The 23,651-nt window shown below is 35.4% G+C and overlaps 1 protein-coding gene across 11 annotated transcripts in view; it reads left to right on the top strand.

Moving 5' to 3' along the window:
* Positions 1–18,921, top strand: part of ZDHHC15 (zDHHC palmitoyltransferase 15) — a 383,378-nt gene extending 364,457 nt beyond the window's left edge. For 10 of the 11 annotated variants that reach the window (XM_074360037.1, XM_074360043.1, XM_074360044.1 and 7 more), the window contains 2 exons: positions 7,157–7,235; positions 18,666–18,921. In XM_074360037.1, the coding sequence (XP_074216138.1) occupies positions 7,157–7,203 (47 nt within the window). In that variant the 3' untranslated portion in view covers positions 7,204–7,235; positions 18,666–18,921. The other variant, XM_010967560.3, reaches the window with a different exon arrangement.
* The last annotated feature ends 4,730 nt before the right edge of the window (positions 18,922–23,651 follow it).

The following is a 23,651-nucleotide window of genomic DNA, read 5'->3' as shown; positions in this document are numbered from 1 at the left end:
AGTCACAAATAACGCATGAGACTCCAAGCCAAGTGATGAAGAAAGTAACCTGGCTCTCACAAAGAGTTTGGATGGTAAGGAACTGGATAGGGACTCTTGAAGTTAGAGACCTCATTACCTTCATTTCATTATTTCCTGCAACCCCAGCAAAATAAGGTGACATATAGACGATTGTTTGAATCAAAGGATACAATGAACATTTATTGAATGACTATTATATGCCAGGTGATTTACAGGCATTATCACATTTAAGAGTCATAATCACTTTGTAAGTTGTAAATATTAAATTACCTCATTTTATAGATGAGGAAACTCAAGCACAGAGAAGCCCAAAGTCACCCAGTCAGTGATAGAATCTGGCTCCAAAGGCCAAACCCTTAACCACTATACCACCCAGTGTGTCTCCTTTGTTCTTATTTACTTTTCAGTTTGTAGATCTTTTTAAGGTCCATTTGAAAGAAAACGTCTTAGTTCCTGTGCATCTTTCATCAGAAATAGAATGATGGAAAAAAAAATAGATAAAGCTCTGGCATGGGAATCATTTCCCAGTTCTTCCACTAGGTTCACTGTGTTACTTTTGGAAAGTCTCTTCACTTCTCTGGACCTCAGTTTCAATTCCATGATCTCTAAGCTATCTTCAGCTCTAAGTTGTGATGTTCTATGATCTCATCTGATCCTGAGGAGTCAAAAGTCAAGCTGAATAATCTTTCACCAAATGGCTCTTTTCCTTCTGAAGAAGAAATATTATATATTAGAGGCCACTATAAACTTACATTATTAATATATTTTCATATTCTAGAACCAGATTTCTTTCTTCAAGTATCCTCTTTAGGTACACCAGTTGTTCCCTCTTATAACTTCCACCTAGCATGTTGACCACCAGGCTTTAAACAACCTGCTCTCACATTTGTCATTTGCCTTTACTCAAGGGTAAAAATTTTAGGTCTCATCACTGAAAACATCAAACATAGTACACTGGGTTAGGGAGGGGCTAATCTTTTGGGTAGCTAGGTATTTTCCAAGGGACTATTTCCTCCTATTCCTAGATAAGAAGGCAGTGGCTATGCCCTTAGCTCTTGGAAAATGTACCTTATGCAGTAATATCTTGGATGTTCTTTTTAAATTTTTTTAAATTATAGTCATTTTACAATGTTGTGTCAATTTCTGGTGTATAGCATAATGTTTCAGTCATACATTAATATACATATATTCCTTTTCATATTCTTATTCATTATACGCTATTACAAGATATTGAATATAGTTCCCTGTGCTATACAGGAGAAACCTGTTCATCTATTTTATCAATAGTAGTTAGTATCTGCAAATTTCGAACTCCCAATTTATCCCTTCCCACTCCCTTTTCCCCGATAACAATAAGTTTGCTTTCTATGTCTGAGTCTGTTTCTGTTTTGTAAATAAGTTTATCTTTTTTTTTTTTTAGATTACACATATAAGTGCTATCATATGGTATTTTTCTTTCTCTTTCTGGCTTACTTCACTTAGAATGACAGTCTCCAGGTCCATCCATTTTGCAGTAAATAACAATATTTTATTTTTATGGCTGAGTGGTATTCCATTGTATATATATACCACAACCTCTTTATCCAGTCATCTGTTGATGGACATTTAGGTTGCTTCTAAGTCTTGCCTATGGTAAATAGTGCTGCTGTGAACACTGGGGTGCATGCATCTTTTTGAATTAGTTTCCTCTGGATATATGCCCAGGAGTGGGATTGTTGGATTGAATGGTAAGTCTATTCCTAGTCTTTTGAGGAATCTCCATACTGTTTTCCACAATGGCTGCACCAGACTCTATTCCCACCAGCAGTGTAGGAGGGTTCTTTTTCTCCACACGCTCTCCAGCATTTATCATTTGTGGACTTTTGAATGATGGACATTCTAACTGGCATGAAGTGATACATCATTGTAGTTTTGATTTACATGTCTCTGATAATTAGCGATATTGAGCATTTTTTCATGTGCCTATTGGCCATTTGTATGTCTTCATTGGAGAATTGCTTGTTTAGGTCTTCTGCCCATTTCTGGATTGGATTGTTTGTTTTTTTCCTATTAAGTTGTATGTGCTGTTCATATATTCTGGAAATCAAGCCCTTGTCAGTCTCATCTTTTGCAAATATTCTCTCCAATTCCATAGGTTGTCTTTTTGTTTTGCTTATGGTTTCCTTTGTTGTACAAAAGCTTGTAAGTTTAATTAGGTCCCATTTGTTTATTTTTGCTTTTATTTCTGTTGCCTGGAGACTACCCTAGGAGAACATTGCTAAGATTTATGTGAGAAAATATTTTGCCTATAATTTCTTTTTTTTGAGGGGGTCTTATTTATTTATTTATTTATTTTTAACTGAAGTACAGTCAGCTACAATGTATCAATCTATAGTGTACAGCACAATATCCCAGTCATGCATATACATGCATACATTCACATATTTTTTTCCACTAGAAGTTATTACAAGATATTGAACATAGTTCCTGGTGCTATATAGAAGAACCTTTTTTAAAATCTATTTTTATGTACAGTGGCTAACATTTGTAAATCTCAAACTCCCAAATTTATCCCTTCCCACACCCTTTCCCCAGTAACCATAAGATTGTTTACTAACTCTACAAGTCTGTTTCTGTTTTGTAGATGAATTCATAGTGTCCTTTTTTTTTCAGATTCCAAATATGAGTGATATCATGTGGCATTTTTCTTTCTTTTTCTTGCTTACTTCACTTAGAATGACATTCTCCAGGACCATCCATGTTGCTGCAAATGGCATTATTTTATTCTTTTTTATGACAGAGTAGTATTACATTGTGTAAATATTCCACAACTTCTTTGTCCAGCCATCTGTTGATGGACATTTAGGTTGCTTCCATGTCTTGGCTATTGTATATATCGCTGCTATAAACATTGGGGTGCATGTATCTTTTCACATTAGAGTTCCCTCTGGATATATGCCCAGGAGTGGGATTGTTGGATTGAATGGTAAGTCTATTCCTAGTCTTTTGAGGAATCTCCATACTGCTTTCCATAATGTCTGCATCAAACTACATTCCCACCAGCAGTGTAGGAAGATTCCCTTTTCTCCACAGCCTCTCCAGTATTTATCGTTAGTGGACTTTTGAATGATGGTCATTCTGAATGGTGTGAGGTGATACTTCACTGTAGTTTTGATTTGCATTTCTCTGATAATTAGTGATATTGAGCATTTTTTCACATGCTTATTGACCATTCGTATGTCTTCATTGGAGAATTGCTTGTTTAGGTCCTTCTGCCCATTTTTCGATTGGGTTGTATTTTGTTATTAAGTTGTATGATCTATTTATATATTCTGGAAATTAAGCCTTTGTCAGTTGCATCATTTGAAAATATTTTCTCCCATTCCTTAGGTTGTCATTTTGTTTTGCTTATGCCTATGTTTTCTTCTAGGAGTTTTATAGTGTCTTGTCTTATATTTAAGTCTTTATGACATTTTGAGTTTATTTTTGTGTATGGTGTGAGGGAGTGATCTAATTTCATTGATGTACGTGTGGCTGTTCAGTTTTCCCAACACCCCTTGTGAAGAGACTATCTTTTCTCCATGGTTTTTCTTGCCTTCTTTGTCAAAGATTAATTGACTGTAAGTGTGTGGGTTTTTTTCTGGGCTCTCTATTCTTTTCCATTGATCCTTTATGTTTGTTTTTGTGCCAATACCACACTATTTTGATTGCTGTAGTTCTGTATTATTTCCTGAAGTCTTGGAGGGTTATTCTTCTAACCTCATTCTTTTTCTTCAGTATTGCTTTGGCAATTTTGGATCTTCTGTGATTCCATATAAATTTTAGGATCACTTTTTCTAGTTTTGTGAAAAATGTCTGGGGTAATTTGATAGGGATCATATTAAATCTGTAGATTGCTTTGTGCAATGTGGCCATTTTAACAATATTAATTCTTCCAGTCCAAGAGTATGGGATATCTTTCTATTTCTTTAAATTATCTTTAATTTTCTTAGTCAGTGTTTTGTAGTTCCCCAAGTATAAGTCTTTTACCTCCTTGGACAGGTTTTTTCCTAAGTATTTTTTATGTGATTTTAAAAGGGATTGTTTTTTTAGTTTCATTTTCTGATATTTCATTGCTGATGTAAAAAAATGCAACTGACTTCTGTATGCTAATCTTGTAATAGATGTTCATTTTACTGCTCTACCTGCATTGCCAACCCTGAGCCCTGAATTGACACATGTCCCAAATATACCAGGTCTCCAAACAATTAGTTCAATTCAGACAGTATTTCCTGAAGTACACCTCACACAAGGTACTCTGGTGGGATATAAAGATTAAAAGGCGGCCTTTACTCTCAAAGAATTTGCAATTGTAGGGAAGGAGACAAAAACCACACAAGTCTAAGACAAGGTTTAATGTGCTATTGCCATATAAGTGATGTTAGCAATTACATACCTAGTGTAATCTTTAGCCCTGTGCTAAGTACTATATGGTACACATGGTAAGTGTGTGATTGTCAATGATGCTTAAACACTCCATATGTCAGTAAAGAGGGAAAGTGTATGGGCTATAGGGTGAAAGTTTTGAAGAAGCAGCAGTACTTTAGCTAGATGTTATTAGGATGAGTAACATCTGGATAGATGCTAAGAAGAAGGACATTGCATTCCATGTAAGAAGTATGACTTGACAGTGGTAAGAACACTGAGGAAGCTGTCCATTCTTATGTACTGGGTAGGTGTTGTGGGTTGTGAGCAGTAATCTTAGAGAAGATATGGCCAGATAGTAGAGGGCTTTGTAGATTTGCTACAGTAGGAAATAGCTATTAATTTTATGGTTTTGAGTCATATTGATGTAATGAAAGAGAAATTTTGGAAAGATTACTCAGGTACTAGTGTGTAGGATGGATTGAAATTTGGAGATATGGGAACCAGAAAGAGCAGTAGATAGTTGAGCATATGTCACAGTGGTTTCAGGAGTGGTGGTAACATTAGAAATGAAGAGGAAGGATTAAAGCCAGAAGACATTTTAAATAACTGGAAATAGTCCCAGAGACTAGAGAAATCTGGGAGTCATTCATATAGAGATGGTAGTTAAGCCCATGAGAGTTATAAGAGATAATTAAAGGAGAGAATAAAGCCAGGGAAAGGAAATAAAATGTAAAATTTGGAATCACCTAAGCAATGCTGACATGCATCCATGTGGACAAGGAAATGAATGGAAAAAAGAAAGTCAGAGGGTAAGAATAAAACTTAAGAGGACACATAATTCAGGGAAGAGCATCACAAAAATACCATGAATGAAAGTATTGCCCTGTTTTACAAATGAAAAAGCTGGGGCTAAGGGGGTAATGTCACTTATATGAGGCAATAAAGCAGTCACAACTCAACCTAAATTCTTTGAGATTCCACATTGTGTCCATTTGCCTACTCTTCCCAATCTCTGAGAACCAATGGCTACAAAGAAGTGTTCATATACTGTTATGGTCACTTCCCATGGTATCAAAGGTTTATGTGGAAACATAGGATTTTAAAGGAAGAGAAGAGATCTAGGACAAGACAAGAGGAGAACCAGAGCTAAGCCAGTATACACTAAGACTAAAATGACATCATTCTTGGTTCAAGTAAACACCGCAGCACAGGCAAAAAGAGGAGGTGGAGGTGGTGAAAGCACTATAGGTGCAAATGGTAGAAGGAGAAATAAATTGTTTTTCTAAATTCTGCATTTGTCTCCGATTATGCAGACCCTGATTTTTGAAGTATCTGCATTCTTTCAGTTTAGTCCTCACCAGGTGATGACTCTACCTTTGAAGCCTTAGCTTAGTGTCCTCCAGAAGTGAAACCACGAAAGAAGTTGATCATTGAGTTTTTCAGCTCAATGTCTGCAAGCTTCATTTTAATTCAAATAATTTCTGGGAGGAAGTGTTCTGTGCCAAATATGAGTGTGGATTACAGTGGTAAAGAGTAAAAGAAACCCATTTAGCAGAATACTAAATGCCAGTTTCTGAAAAGGAGCATTGCCAAACCATACCTACAAAGTTCTGAGACAGCCAACCATCAGGAAGAAACAGCAAGGCAAATAGTGCTTTGAAGTTCCAGAATTGCCTTTTACACTTATCGATCACTTTCTTGGTAGAAGTGTATCAGTAAGATGAGATGTATGCTCAAGCACTTGCTGCCTCTTTCTCTCTTTGAGTTGTTTGATGGCTGAAGAGCTGGGCCAATACAACTACTCTCTGTTTGGACTTAAGGGCAAAAATGTCCTAAGTCCAGGATTCCAAGCAAAACAGAATGTTATGCCTACCATAGAGCCATGATTCCAAAGACAGATATTCTTAGAGCCACCTTTTACTTTTCCACTCTTCCTGGAAGAAAGCAGCTTTGTCTCTGTAATCTGCCTGGTTAACCCAGTGGCATGAGAGTTTACCAGCCTGCTATGGCAAGGGTAACCCACCCTGCCCTGGCTGGCCTCTATCCACTGGGATCCAGACCTCACACTTATAGGAACACTCTGAATAGCACATTGATTTCATAAAGGAGAATGTAGTAAGCAAACTGTAAAGGACAACCACTGTCAGCTTTTTTTTAATCTCAAAATGTCAAGAACATTATTCTGCAAGGAATATAAAGAAAGTGATTATCTGTACATTAAGCAAGCTGATTCAGAGTGTACTTTGCTCCCTAAAAGCCTGTTGATTGGAAACAAGAACAATTGTACCATAAATGATGTTTCTTGTTAATTCCAAAGTCTCTTATTTTCTAGATACAGCATTCCTTTTTAGAAACACACCAACACCTAAACTACTACAACAGCTATCTCATTTATGTCCAATGATAACAAGACAAAGTAACTTTGTGAGTAGCAAGACCCTAAACATTCCATTAAAGCCAAGTGATGTTGAGCTGTCATCACAGCTATTTAAGTCAAATGTCAGCCACTATTATAGATCAGATAATGTGGATAAATAAAATGATTTTAGTTCATAGTACAGCAGGTTGACTATGGAATGGGATTACCTGGAATGATTACAAATGCTTCAATATAGCACATCAGTCTTTAGATATTTGCAGATGTCCACCGCCTTTGGGAATTGTACATGAAGAAAATATGCCAATGAATGAATACCCACCCATACAAGAGAAATGGACATTTGATCACCATCATATTTCAACCTTACAGATTATCCGGAAGGAACATCATCTCTTGCTGTGGAAACAGAAACGTAGCACTTTTCACACTTCCTGCATCTCTCAAAAAGGTCAGTATTCTGACAGATGCACATAGAGTGCTGCCTGGACTGCTAACAGTCAGTTCTGAGAGCTAGAAAAGAGTAAGTTCTCACCTTGGCAAACAAGATGTTAACTGTTTCATTCTTGTATTATTCATATAAACAGAAGTTCTATACATAATTTCCCTGTTTAATGTACTGGAAAAAGTGCCCTTACTCCCTACAAACTCACACTATTCACTTTGGCTAAAAGACCTACATATCCAGGAACAGCCAAACATCTTGTTTGGGTTATTTACCTTCAGATTATGAATTATAATCCTTGTCCTGGTGCATTTTGGGTCTCTGAAATGACATAGATTACAAATAGGTTCTTTTTGCCTGACTCCATTATGTCAGTTAATAACCTACTCTTACCCACTCACAGGCAAAAAGCACTATCCTTATACTCCAACTCTCCCAAAATGCTACTAATTCGTTTATCAGTGGCAGGCAGCCTTACACATTGGATTCTCTTTGGTCTAGTGAAAAGCTAAACAGCCTTCTCTTTGCAACATTCACAGGTAAATAAACCCAAGGCAATTCAGTATTAAAAGGAAATTTTTAGTAATAGAAATACTGTGGAGCTCGAAGCTCTGATCTGATAACCCTTTCAATTCTATTTCCATGAAAAAGCTGGCAATAATTCAGGAACATATTAATCTGTAGGCTCTCAAGTCTTCATTTCTTTCCCTTCCAGACCCCTGCTGTGTATCAGTATAGATACTAAGACCTTGTATATGCCAGCCACTTTGCTGTGTACTTGATATATATTATCTTATTTAATCCTCACATCAACTCTGTGAGGTGAATGTTACTATTCCCATTTTACTTATGAGAAAATTGAGATCCAGAGAAGTTAAACCACCTATCTAGCTAGTAAGTGGATAACCTAAGATTGCAACCCAAGTCTGTCTGGGGAAAGGGAAAGATCATGCCCTTTCCACTATATCACTACATTTAAAAACCTGACTTGGGATATTTACTGTGCACCTTCACTTATAGTTAAAGGTTAAAAAGAAGGAAGAATTAAATTTGTCTTCTTATCCAAAGTCCCAATAAAATGTGTGATGTTTAAGTAAGACAGTGTATGGTAGTAGTATCTAGATTTCAGTTATCCATGGTGCTTATCTCTCATTTTCTTATTTAACATTTTACATGTTAACAAATGTTAAAGGAAAAAAAAGTTCTCTGGTGAAATTAAGAAACCTTGTATCAAAATTAGAGAGTGGTCTTTAGAATAAGAATTATGCTAATGAGTTTTGTGGTTTTTCCAAGATGAGGATGTAGTAGACCTCTGAACTTACTTGACCTTATTTTCTTGTGTGCAGATCATGGAACCTTGTCTTTAGTGCAGTACTTGTCAAGATTTATAATACACTAAGGAACTCTGTGAATCCCCAAAAGTGGAATAAGTTTTTTCCAAACCTATATGACAAAATAACCCTTTTATTCAGAATATCTTGGGTAAATATTAAGACATAAAATATATTTTGATATGATTCCCTCAATAAGCAAAATTGCTTTTAAGCAATGCTTCCCAGGGCATTCTGTTCAAGTAAATTAAGTGATTAATTTTGTGGGAACAACAGTCATATTTTAATAATAATAGAAAAATGTTTGGGAATACAGGAGGGAAGAGTTTTAATGTATATAATTACTGCAGTGATGTTTGTAAAAGCTCTAAATGGAAAACAACTTGAATGTCTACCAATAGGAGAATGGTTGAATAAGTTATGTATGCCTAAATTAGTACATATTTTCCTTTGTTTTCTTCTGAAAAGTTTTAAAATTAAAGAAAAGTATAAAAGATAAAGTGAATACCCATCTATTTACAAACTAGAATTAACAAATGCTAACATTTTTTCATTTTGTCTCAACTTTTTATATATGAAAAATAAATTTATTGCCATAAATTTTACACAAAAAAGCACTGATTCTAGGTGATATTTTCTTCAAAATGCAAAGACAAACTTGGAGAAACATTTGCAAAATATATAACACACAAAATTTAACATTCTGTATTTGCAAAGAGCTTGTAAATCAGTAAGAAAAAGAACACAGCAGTCAGAAAATATGCAAAGGTTGAAAACAATCAACAAAATAAAAGTTAAAATGAAGAATAAACATGAAAATTATTCAGCTTCACTAGAAAGAAATGCAAATTAAAATAACTCGAAATTTCAATTTTTGCCTACTAAAGCAGCCAATTCCTGTAAGTTGGAGTACCTAATATTGGCAAGAATATGTTGAAACAGGTGCTTTTATATATTGCTGATGTTAGGTTAAATTCATAGATAATTTTTGAGAGCAAAATATATAACATATAAAAACCTTAAATTGTTCATGCAATTTTATCTGATAACTCCATTTTGGGAATGTATTTTAATGAAATAATCAAAGATCTGTGTAACTATTCATCATCAACTTATTATGATAGCAGAAAATTGGAAACAAAACTAAATATCTAACAATAGAGGAGTGGTGAAATAAATTACTAAATCATTATGATGAACTAGGTACAACTAATTATTTTGAAGAATAATTAATAAGGTTATGTGAAAAAGCTGTATCAGTGCAGTTTAATTCTAAAAGTACATTTTAATCAGTTTTATTGAGATACAATTCATATACCATATAATTTGACTGTTTACAGTGTACAATTCAGTAGTTTTTAGGATATTCACAGTTATGCAACCATCACCACAATCAATTTTACAATACTGTTATTGCCCCAAAAAGAAACCCCATATTCATTAGCAGTCACTCCCCATTCCTCCACTCCCACCCCTAGGAAACTACTAATCTACTTTCTGTTTCTATAGATTTGCCTATTCTGGACATTACATATAATCCATGATTCTGAGAATCATATGATATGTGGTCTTCTGGGAGAAAACATTTATAAATCAAATATTTGATAGAAGACTTGAATGCAGAATATATAAAGAACTCTTACAATTCTATATTCAAAAGAAAATCCAATTTTTTAATAGGTAAAGGATCTGGATAGACATTTCTCCATATAAAAATGATCAATAAGCACATGAAAAGATGCGTAACATCATTAGCCATTAGGGAATGCAAATCAAAACTGTGAGATACCGTGTAATATCTACTATGATGGCTATAATACAAAAGACAGATAATAAAAATTGTTGGTGAGGACGTGGAGAAATTGGAACCCTCATACACTTCTGGTGGGAGTGTAAAATGGTGCAATTACTTTGGAAAACAGTTTGGCTGTCCTTCAATATGTTATATATAGCATTACCATATGCCCTAGTAATTCCACTCCTCAATATATAACCAAGAGAAATGAAAACATATATCCAAAAAAACTACTACATAAATGTTCACAGCAACATTATTCATAATAGCTAAAAAGTGGAATTAACTCTAATATCCATCTACTGATGAATAGATAAATAAAATGTGGTGTATCCATACAATGGAATGCTATTTGGCAACCAAAAGAATACATGCTACAACATGCAATGAACCTTGAAAACATTATAAAATTACATGTTTAATTTTAATTTTAAAACTTTTAAGTATTAAAATGTATCTACGTAGGAAGGAAAACACTGAAAGGAATTATACCAAAAATATAAGTAAAAACAAATATTTTACATAGGTTACTTCCTTCTCTATGGAGCCTTAACACTTCAACCTCTCTCTTGCCAATATTCTTTTCTCCCTAACTCCATTGCCTTAGCCAGCAAAAATCTAAATTCCAGATTCAATCCAGCTGTCTGTCTTCTCCATTTCTACACCCAGGCTGCTGAGAACTACTACAAAAATAACACAACTGATTATAAATACTGATTGCAAATGACTACAAATAACACACATTTGTGACCTCCAACCTAAACTGGCCTGATAAGTCTTCACTATTTACCAGTAGTTATTTCATCTATTAACCACAACTTCATATAATCTCTCATATGGCTCCTATCCCATTTCATAATGAAAGTCCTAAAACATGAAATAGGGCTACAAAGGAAATAAAAAGTCACTCTAATTGGAAAAGAAGTAAAACTATCTACTTGTAGGTGACGTGATTGTCTACATAGATAGTGTAAAGAATCTACAAAAACTCCTAGAACTAATGAGTGAGTTTAGCAAGTTCACAGCATATAGGCTCAATGCACAAACATCAGTTGTGTTTCTATACACTAGCAATGCACAACTGGGAAACCAAAATCAAAAACACAATTTACAATAATGCCAAGAAATTAAAAAACTAGATATAAATCATATATAATATCTGTATGCTGAAACTTACAAAACACTGATGAGAAAGACCATGGAAGATCCAAATAAACAGAGATACATGCTATGCTTATGGATCAGAAGACTCGATATAGTTAAGATGTCAATACTCCCCAAATTGATAGACAGGTTTAATGTAATCCTAATTAGAGATAGACAAGCCGACACTAAAAGTTATGTGGAAAAGTAATGAAACTAAGGGAACTAGACAGCCGAAACAATTCTGAAAAAACAAGTGAAGGTGTCAAACTGTCCCATTTTAAGACATACTGTAATGCTACAATAGTCAAGACAGTGTGGTATTAGCAAAAGGATAGACCCATAAACCAATGGAACAGAATAAAAAATAAAACACAGAAATAGACCCATATAAAGATACTCAACTGATTTTTATACAAAGATACAATGGTAATTCAATGGAGAAAATAAAATCTTCAATGAATAGTGCCGAAATAACTGGACATACTACACCACTACACCTCATAACATATACAAAATTTAACTCAAAATGGATCATAGATCTATATGTAAATGTACAACTATAAAAATCTTAGAAGAAAATGTAGGAGAAAATCTTTATCAGTTTGAATTGGCAAATCATTCTTAGATATGACATCAAAAGTAAGATAAAAAAAAGAAAAAATTTACAAATTGGATTTCAACAAAATTAAAAATGTATCCTCTGAGAATAACATTGTTAAGAGAATAAAAAGCCAAACCACTGACTGGGACAAAATATTTGTAAAACAGACATCTGATAAATGACTTGTATCCAGAGTATGTAAAGTGCTCTAAAAGCTCAAAAATAAGAAAACACACAAAAAAATGAGCAAAACTTTGAATGGACATTTCACCTAAGAAGTGGAAATAAGCATAAGAAAAGATGCTTGATGGGGTGGCCCAGATGGCAGAGTAGGAAGACCCTGAACTCATCTTCTCCCATGGACACACCAAAATTACAATTACTTACAGATCAGTTATGTATGAGAATGACTTGAAGACCAGCAGAAAAGATTTCCCACAACTAAAGACATGAAGAAGGAACCACAACTAAATGGGTGGGAGGGGCAGAGACCCAGTATAATCAGGACCCACACCCCCTGGTCAGCTACCCACAAATGGGAAGAATTTCACAATCACAGAAATCCTCCTCAAGGAGCAAGGGGTCTGAACTCCATATCAAGCTCCCCAGCCTGGGGTCTGGCACTGGGAAGACAAGCTCCCAGAACATCTGAATTACATTGAAAACTAGCAGGACTTAAGTTAAAGGACTTAGGAAGGCTATAAAAAACACTCTGCTTTTAAAGGGCACATGCAAAATCTTACATGCTCCAAGTCCCACGGCAGAGGCAGTAATTTGAAAGGAGCATGGGTCAGAACCACTTGATCATGCAGAAAGTCCTGAAGAGACAGGGGGCAACTGCTACTCACTTTTGGGAACAGAGACAGTGGCAGCAGCCATTTTGAGGACTTCATTCTGCCATGATAGCAGCAGCACTGTCAAACGCCATTTTAGAATCCTCCCATCAGCCTGTTAGCAATGGGGACTCAGCCCCTCCCACCATCAGGCTGGCACTAGCACTGAGCATCCCCAAGCCGCACAGACAAACACAGGGAGATCCAGCCTCACCCACTAGCAAGCTGGCAGCAGCTTCACACCCTCCTGGGCCACACAGCCAACCATGTGGGAAGCCTATCTCACACTTCAGTGGGCCCACAGCCACTGCACAGGGCATGGCCTCACAGCCAACCAGACTGGGATCAAGACCTACCCACCAGCACACCCACAGTAGTTGGCCCTGCCACAACAGAAAGTCACATGCAACCCACAGAGGGGGTACCCCTAGAGCATATAGCACTGGTGACCAGAGGGAAGCATACCGCTGGACCCAATAGGACATCTCCTACATAAGGTCACTTTTCCAAGATCAGCAATCATAACCAACCTACTAAATACACAGAAATAAAAACAGCAAATTAGGCAGAATGAAGTGACAGAAAAATACATTCCAAACAAAGGAACAAGATAAAACCCCAGAAGAACTTAATGAAATGGAGAAAAGCAATCTGCCTGATAAAAACGTCAAGGTTATTATCAAAAACATGCTCAAAAACTTGGGAGAAGAATGTACGATCACAGTGAAAATTTCAACAGAGAGAAAATATAAAGAAGAATCAAACACAGCTAAAGAATACAATAAATTAAATTAAAAAAAAATACTAGGAGTCAATAGATTAGGTAACACATAGGAATGGATCAGTGATCTAGATGACAGAGTAGTAGAAATCATCCAAGCTGAATAGGAAAATAAAAAAAAATAAGAATAGTTTGAGACCTCTGAGACAACATCAAGCATACTACCATCACATTATAGGGATCCCAGAAAGAGAAGAGATATAGAAAAGGGGTCAGAGAACTTATCTGAAGGAATAATAGCTGAAAACTTCCATAACATGGGAAAGGAAACAGACATCCAGATTCAGGAAGTACAGAGAGTCCAAAACAAGATGAATGCAATGTGGTCCACATCAAGACACATTATAATTAAATAGCAAGATTAAAATAGAGAATCTTAAAAGCAGAAAGAGAAAGCAACATACAAGGGAACTCTCATAACACTATCAGCTGACTTTTCAGCAGAAACCACAGGCCAAAAGGGATTGGCATAATATATTCAAAGTGATGAAGGGGAAAAAGCTACAACCGACAATACTCTGAGAAGTTCTCATTCAAATTGGAAGGAGTGATAAAAAGTTTTACAGACAAGCAAAAGTTAAAAGAGTTCAGCACCACTAAACCGGTTTTACAAGAAATGTTAAAGGGACTTCTCTAAGCAAAAAAAGGCCATAACTAGAAATGTGAAAACTATGAAAGGAAAAGTCTCACTGATTAAGGCAAACATGAACACAGTAAAGGGAGTAGAACAATCACTTATAAAGCTAATAGGGAGTTAAAAGACCCAAGTAGTAAAATCGTCTATATCCACAATAAGTAGTTATGGGATACACAAAACAAAAAAGGAATAGAATATGATGCCAAAAACATTAAACGCTGGGGGTGGGTAAGAGTAAAAATGTAGGGCGGTTAGAATGTTTGGACTTAAGAGATCATCAACTTAAAATAATCATATATAGAGAAAGAGGTTGTTATATGTGAACCTCATGGTGACCACAAACCAAAAACCTTTAATAGATATGTACACAAAAAAGAGAAAGGAATCCAAACATAACACTAAGGATAGTCATTAAATTACAAGGGGAGACAGCAAAGGAAGAAAAGAATGACAACAAAAAAAAGCCTACAAAACAACCTGAAAACAATGAACAAAATGGCAGTAAGTACATACCTATGAATAATTACTTTAAATGTAGATGGATTAAATGCTCCAATCTAAAAACATAGAGTGGCTGAATGGATTTAAAAAAAAAAAAAAGACCCATATATATGTTGCCTACAAGAGGCTCACTTCAGATCTAAAGACAGACTGAAAGGGAGGAGCTGGAAAAGGTATGCCATGTAAATGGAAATGAAAAGAAACCTGGGGCAGCAACACTTACATCAGAGAAAATAGACTTTAAAACAAAGACTGTACAAGAGACAAAGACATCACATAACGGTAAAGGGATCAATTCAACAGAGATATACCAGTTGTAAATTTATATGTACCCAAGATAAGCAAACCTACATACATAAAGCAAACATTAAGAAACGTAAAGGAGAAACTGAAAATAATTCAATAACAGCAGAGGATTTTAACACCCCATTTACGTCAATGGACAGATCATCCAGACAGAAAATCAATAAAGAAACACTGGCCTTAAATATGAATATGGTCAATAATATTGTAATAACTTTGTATGGAGACAAATGGTTACTAGACTTATCATGATGATAATTTCATAAGGTATGCAAATGTTAAATCACTATGTAGTACTCTTGAAATCAACATAATATTGTACATCAACTTTATTTCAATTAAAAATAAATTAAAATAAATAAAATAAAAATTGATTGTGGATATTCTCTGAAATGAGTGCCAAAAGTCTTTGTTAAAATATAAATGAAGAGTCATTCATATTGAAAATTGGTAGTATGACAATGGAGTTAGTTTCAAAATATAGATATCCATTGGGGAGATAAAAAAGAAAAGATGCTCAATATCACTAGCCATTAGGAAAATGCAAATTAAAACGACAAGGAGTTTCCTTTACACCCATATTGGAATACGTAATTTTTTTTTACACGGTGATACGTCCAAGTGCTAAGAAAGATGCAGGACAGTGAGAATTATCATACATTTCTGGTGGGAATGCAAGATAGCACAGGTACTCTGGAAAACACTTCTTTATAAAGTTTCTTATAAAGTTAATCATACACTTTACTATATGACCCAGTAATCCTACTCCTGATTACTTCCCCTAGAAAATGAAAACCTGTGTTCATACAAAAATTTGTATATGAATGGTTATAGCAGCTTTATTTATACCAGCCCAAACCTAAGAAACAAAAACAAATTCCTTCAGTGGGTGAAAGGTTAAACAAAGTATACTACTCAGCAATCAAAAGTAATGAACAATTGATACTCATAGAAACATAGATGAACCTAAAATGCATTATGCTAAGTGAAAAAGCCCAGTTCATAGCATAAGGAATATAGTCAATAATATTATAATAAACTTTGTGTGATGCATAATCTATAAAAATATCAAATCACTATGTTGTACACCTGAAACTAATATAATATTGTAAGTCAACTATACTTCAATTTTAAAAAAGAAAAATATCTTTAAAAGGCTATGTGCTGTATAATTCCATTTTTATGAAATTTTGGAAAAGGAAAAAATATATAGAGAGAAAACAGATAAGTGATTGCCAGGTTTAGGGATCAGAGAATGTTCTACATTCTATCTGAGATGATGGTTACAAGATTCTATCATGTGTAAAAGCTCACAGAACTATAAACCAAACAAAAGTTAATTTTACTGTATTTTAATTTAAAATTAAAAAAATAAAGCAAAAAAATTTTTAAACCTTTTCTCATGCTTCTCTGGAACTTCCTACATGCTTCTTTCCAGCATCTTCCCAGTGTCTTCCCAAATTTTCCTAGGTTTTCTCCTGACCATCACATAAATCTACTCATTCCTTAGGGAATCTATCCATTCCTTGGCTAAAGGGCATATATATGCTGATAACTATTAAGTATGTATTTCCAGCCCAGCACGCTTTCCTGAGCTCCAGACCTGAATAACTCAGTGCCTTTCAACTTCATTCACCCAAAAATCCATTTCCTGTTTTTGTTCCTTTTCCTTCATCCCCCTCCACCTACGTCTAATTATTCACCAAGGTGAGTTGATTGTACTTCCAAAATATCTCTGGAAGCTGTATACTCTTCCTTATTCTGATTACCATGACCCCAGACCATGTGTCATCTATATTACTGCAATAGCCTTTTAACTGTTTTTCCTGCCTCCAATCATGCCCTTCTTCCAGTCCATTCTTCATATTGCAACTAGAATGATAAAAAACAAAAATCTGTGTAATGGCTCTTTCTTTGGTTTCAGCATAGTATGAGCTCCTTAACATGGTTTACAATAAGCCGTTTTATGATCCAGCCCCTGTTCATCTTCCCAGGTTCGTCTCTCATAATTCTCACCTCCCAAGGTTTCTCTCCACTAGTTCTATCCCCATACTTGTACACCTCGACTTCTTTCAGTCCCTCAAACATGCCCCTGCTGTTTCCCATGATTGGGATACTTCCTCAGCAACCTCCCACCTCCTCCATTCCAGTCTCCTTCAGTTCCTTCAGTAGTATTTATTCTCTAGGAGTCAGTGTCCACATCATTTACTCAGGGTATATCACTGACTGATGTCCCTTCTGGGTGCTACCATAATAATGTTATGAGATCTCTTTATTCTGTGTTATAATAGCTAACTTACTTTTCTATCTCTGAAACTAGATTGTAAGCTCCTTGAGGGCAGTCCTTGTGTCTTGTTCACATTTTAGTGCCAGCCTCTAATACAGCACCTGGCACAAGGTAAGTATTCAGTAAATATTTATTGAATGACTAAATGAGAAGGAGAAGGGATGGAAAACAGTCTCTGAGATTATAGATTATTTTTTATTTATCCTTTTCTATGTTTTCCAAATTTTCTATGATGAACATGAATTGCTTTTATAACAAAAATAACATATTAGAGATAATTTTTAAAGTATATTAAACATAATATAGAAGAGAAGAAACTATGATGAAAATTAAAATCACCCATAATCTCATCACCTAAAGATAACTTACATTAACATTTTGCTGTGTCCCTTCCAATATTTTCTATGAATATGTTTTTAAACATTGAAATCGTATTGTGTTCAGTTTTGAATCTTGTTTTTTTCACTAATACAGAAAGTAATTTCCCATTATATCAAAGTACTATTGTTTATTTAACCAGTTTTCTGCTGTCCAACATTAAAATTTTATCCAATTTTTCACTGTTATGAGTAAGGCTATCAGTAATATCGTTGAACATAAATCTTTTTCCTTGTAGTCATTTTCTTACAATAGGCTCCTAGAAGCAAAATTACTGGTAAGAATTTTTAAAGACTGTTAATATATATGGCCAAATTGTTTTCCAGAAAGCTTATACTAATAATAGCTGGTTGAGTGCCTACTATATGCCAGATATTATTTTAGGTAGATATTGTTATGCCTATTTTACAGATGAAGAAACTAAGGTCCATTGATGTTATTTGCCCAGAGCCACAGAGATAGCAAATAGCAAAACTAGAATTCAAATTCAGAATTGCCCAATTTCAAACCTTATGTTATTTCTTGTAAATTTATATATATATACTATAGAAAGTGTGGAAAATACAAGTAGAAAGTAGAGGAAATGAAAATAAATTACCCATGAATCCACCACTTTCAACAACTTAGTGTACTTCATCTGTCTTTTATAATTCCAGATAAAAGTTCTGGGTTAAAAATAATTATAATATTGTATATATAATTTTGCATCCTGCTTTTTTCACCTAACATTTTTCAATGCTGACCCATACTTTTCAAAAACATAATTTTAACAGTTGCATATTATTGTCAATGGATATTTAAAGTAGTTCAGCTCACTTGTGAATTTATTTTTTTCCTTCCCAGGACACTTCCATCTCCCATGAGGCTTACAGAGTTCAATGTTGGGAACCATTCTAATCTTCAAAATAAGTCACCACGGTGGATTGCAAGCTTCACAATTTGAAAGCATTCATCAAATACTTGCTGTGCAGATCGATGTTTCAGGACTTTTCAAGTTATTTAATTTAATAATTGAACTCAACAATCTGGTAGCAGTTAATTCAAGCCAGTTGTTCCCTCACCACATCTGTGAAAGCCTAAATGTAACATACATATCTTTCCAGAGGCTCTTCTTCATTCTACTTGTCAGGTAAAGGGGTATTCAGAAGACTTCCTTGGAGTCTCTACCTTCCCTAGAAAGACTGTTAATCATATCTATAGGGTCTTTGCTGTATTGAGGGGAAACAGATTGCTCTTGCTGCTTGTGTACATGTGCATTTATAAGCACGCATATGTGCAGCATATTTACATAGAATTCTGCTGTGGTGTTGTGAAAATCAAGGCTTGAAAAATCTGAAGTTTTTATTCAATCATATTTTCTTCCTAAATAGCTAATTTAAATATTTGCTAAGCTGTGAACACCTTCCCTATAAGAGGTGCATAAAATTCAAGAGGGAGATTCAAAACACTGTGATCAATGTCCTCGAATTGGGAATTGAACAACAATGTAAAACCTGTTCTCTGTCATAGAGGTATGGTGTTCCTGAAAGCACCACAGCTAATACAGGCGATCAGATTAGATAAGATTTCCACTTTATTTAACATAATGATTGGTGTTTTAAAGACTTTTAATGCCAAGTTGTGGTAAAATTCTCCAATAACTTTTACTTTTTTCTCTGCTACCTAGCTTTATTTTAACCTTTATGAAACAAGAACTATAAGCCTAAGTTATGGACCATTGGTTTTGTTAAGGGGTTTAAGGGTGACTTTCATGTTTAATTACAATACTGTTAATAAGGTAAAGTTTCACAGTTGAAATTAGCCTAAGGATTAGCACTAAAGATGTGTGTTTTCACAACAGGGATTAGTGTACAGATAGTGGAAACCGAATAGTAATATGTCAATTCTTTCTCTTTCTCTCTCTCTCTCTCTTCTAGTTTCAATAGTAGTGTAGCCATTAAGATAGTTTACATCCATTTCCCAATTTATTTATAATAAGCCTTTCTTTTAGTCCTAGTGCCTGAATCAATGAGTATGGACACTAATGCTGCTTCTCTATAATAATAATAATAACACCTAAGGGTATTGACGGTTTTCATTTCTGTCAGTGCTCTAGAACCCAGCTGCTAACAATAGAAGTCCCAACTCTTACATAAATTAGTGAAAGTTAGAGACATCTTATTGATAGCAAGTTATTGAGCTCCTAGAGGGATGCTATGTTTGTGAAACTATTCCCCCTGAAACTTTTTGAGTAAAAAAGAGTGGTCTGCCACAAACAATTCAGTGTTCAGGCCCCAGTGGAGCTGTGAATGTGAGCAATCTAGCTACTTAAAGCAATGAAAGGCCTGTTCATTTGGATCCTGTAGGTAATTTTGGTCAAGGTAAGACTTTCAGCATAAATTAAATGGATTGTAGTCAGCATTCCATTTGAGGGAATACTAGACATGACTAAATCTATTAGGGCCAGGGACTGTTTCTCAAACTCAGATGCTGAGAAGCAGCCTAGTAGACTATGCACAGAGTTTCATGATGAAATCATGTATGTTCAGATGGGAAGATTTTTCCCCTTCCTCTTTCCCTTCAAAACACTCTCTTGCTTGGGTTTATCTTGAAAGCTTATTTGATCATCCATATGGTCTTATGTTTGCCAAGCCTTGCCTTATATTCATATAGAAATTCACCTCTCCTAAAGGTAGGGCCATTGCCTGCACCACAGCCAGTAGGCCTCAAAGCAATCCTTCCCTTTCCCATCCATCATCTTCTGCCTAGGATTTAGGCAGAGTAGCTGCTAACTATGATTCAAAGTCAGGAAGGAATCAAGAACTTCTTTGATGAATAGAGTGTATTAGCACTCAGGACTCATAGAAATCAGGTGATAAAAGACAGTGTCAGGAAACTACAAAGAAGCACTGGAAGGGTAAAGCTCAGGAAAGCTATAATGCAAAGATGATTATTTAATGTCTTACAGACTTAAACTGTCTTCAAAAGGCCAAATAAATCTGGGTTTTACCTGGGGGCTTAGGGAAATAAAGAAACCCTATTCCTATCTCTGAACCCTGATTCCACTAGTTTACAGACTCTGATACAACCTCATTATAGATCATTGAGTATTGACTTCTGTACCTAAACACCTCCCCAATTGGTTGACTACTTATAAAGAAGACAGAGAGGTTTGTTTGATAATTAGCATACCCTGATCTGGCTCCTTTGCTTGCTTTTCATTGGGGTCATGTTCAGTAACCTTTGTGGGATCTCATTTCCCAATCTTTGGTACCTATCTTTTCCATTTGCAAAACAAAGACACTCATTGTTAGGATCCTACGGGTGAAAGGTGCTATGTAACTCCCCAGTGCTCTTATATATCCTTCAATGCAGGACTGGAATGAAAAGTATAACCAGACAGTATTTCTAAACAAATCAGTGTGCTCCTTTCTTTCTTTCATGCTCTCATTGCTGATTTGTTCTTGCAGAGCTTTGAGTACTTTATTAATGTTCCCTCTTTCATTCCAACAATGTCCTTGGAAAGAGGCAGAATAGAATTATTTTCTCCATGTACAACCCAAAAAATTGAGGGCAGTGAAAGAAATGAAATGCTCTCCAAATGCACATAGCTGTCTGGGACAGAACTCAGTTGCCGTGTCCAGTGCGCTGCTAGAGTGACTTGTCTTCCTAGTACTGGAATAACCACAAAGAGGCTTAGAACACTGACAGCAATTAGGGTGAAACCACATTGCAGAAGAGTCCTACACTGTCCAGAATCTGAAAATATGCAATTTATACATTTCTTATTTTGTATGTGATAGAAATGTAATATGTACCTCTTTCCCTCTCTGGCCCCATGTAACACATATATTTCAAACTATGTAGCATCAGCCAGTGCCATTATGTCTTCTGGCTCCCATAGAGCCCACTCCCAGGGCTATCTTTGCCAGAGAAAAGAATGTGCTTCCCCATGTTTATGCCAAATTATATGAAGTGTAGACACTGAGGTTAATGGAGATATAAGCTCAATCCTAGCAGGTATGTTTTAAGAATATTGAATATACATTATTGTAATGTGCATCTGAAATTGAACATGGCCCAAATTCATAGGAATGTAACAGTCATGCAAAGCCTACCCCTTTCACCTCTCATTTTATACACACACTACCCCCCAAAGCAGGCTGCCTGGTTATCAGGAGCAAAAAATTTAAAGGAATGAGTTTCTGTCCTCTCCTTTTAGAAAAATGTCCTACAGTCACTGCAAGTGAAAAACTTTCAATTCTTACATTCTAGAACTTCTGTTCTCAGAGTAGCTAAAGTATTCAGTTGGTGCAAAAGACATGTTCTGTGCTTCTGTCAGGGTCACAGAAGTTATGTGAGAAGATTGTTAGACCTCTCCACAAGTCTAATGTTCTTAGAAAATTCATGAATCCCATCCAATCAGTGGGAAATGGTTTATGAGGTATGATACGTCTGCATTTCTTTAACCGTAGCTGTAATGTACCATATTAAATTATAGTCTTTTGCATGCAAGTATTATGTAATATAATAATGAACAGATGGCTCCTAATAGCATGCAATCCATGACTGTTTACTTCCCCAAAAGGGCTAGGGCTGTGTCCCCCACAGTGTTCAAAATTATTAAATGTATTCTTTGTAGCAGCCTGGTATTTGGCCATCAGCAGATTGAGTTAGACAATGAATGCAATATATCAGGAAATAGATTCTTAATTAGGGAATGGTGTTAAAGTGAAAAAATAAGACAAGATGCATTTAAGGAATAATGGCTGTCATCTTGCTGGCTAAATCAGTAAAGGAACGCAACAGGAAAGCTGGTACTGGGTCTTGGTAATATACAAAATGCATTGGAGAGCCAGAAAAAGAAAAGCACTGGGGACCTTAGTAGTTAAGCGCAAGTTGCCAACTTGCTACAAATCCTTTTTTTGACCAATCTGCTCATATTGTATATAGTATTCTTAAAACCATGTGTCTTGCTACAAAAATACTCATAAATACTGACCAGCTTTATCTTCCTATGTCTTTTATTAAAAGCATATGCATAAAATTGTCATTTCTTTTATATATTATGGTAATGTTAATGTTGGCAAAGCCTAAAATTTCAGACAACTTTGATGGAACTTTCTATACGTCTTATTCATGGGTTTATAGTGGAGTTAATTCACTCCCAGGTTGATTGGTATGTATGGTATGTATACTCTTCTGTAACATCTTCCAGACACCCGCGCCATCCCCATGCTCAGTATTTCTCTCTTATGATCCTACGTGGATATGAGTTGGGAAATTAGCAGCAATGGCTTTTAGAACAGTGACTAGTCTAATGTCACTTAATTATGTTCAGTCACTGCTCAGCCTCACACACATTTATCTTTCCCTCTGTTATTGTGGTAAGTAAAAAGAAAAAGAAAGAATTTGTGTGCCTAAAGGTGATATGAACTCTGGTTTGCTTTTTCTTGCACTGAAAACTATGTTTATTATTCTCCAGATGCATGTCACCTGAAGAAAGAATACAATGATCCTGAGAAAAGATTAAAGTGGTCCACTTGCTCCTAAGTTATACATAACCTTCAGAGAAATATTTGGAGTGACCCTTATTAAGTAAGCCTCAAATAAGTTTCCCTTTAACAGATGTTCCATTTACACAAAAAATCCTTTTCAGACAGAATTAGTCAACAAGAAAGCAGAAGTCACTGAATGTGTAGGGCACTGAAAGCTGAAGTTTGGAACAATAATTGCTGACCATGACTAAATGATAATGGAAAACTTAAATCACTTCAGGGAGGCCCAACCCATAGAGGTCAGACTTAAACCAGAAAGAAGTATTTTATTCCAGCTAAGCTTAATTAAAAA

This window comes from Camelus bactrianus, chromosome X (assembly GCF_048773025.1).
Source record: "Camelus bactrianus isolate YW-2024 breed Bactrian camel chromosome X, ASM4877302v1, whole genome shotgun sequence".
NCBI classification, from domain to species: domain Eukaryota; kingdom Metazoa; phylum Chordata; class Mammalia; order Artiodactyla; family Camelidae; genus Camelus; species Camelus bactrianus.
Note: the sequence above shows the minus strand (reverse complement) of the source record. Positions and strands in the feature narration are given on the sequence as shown.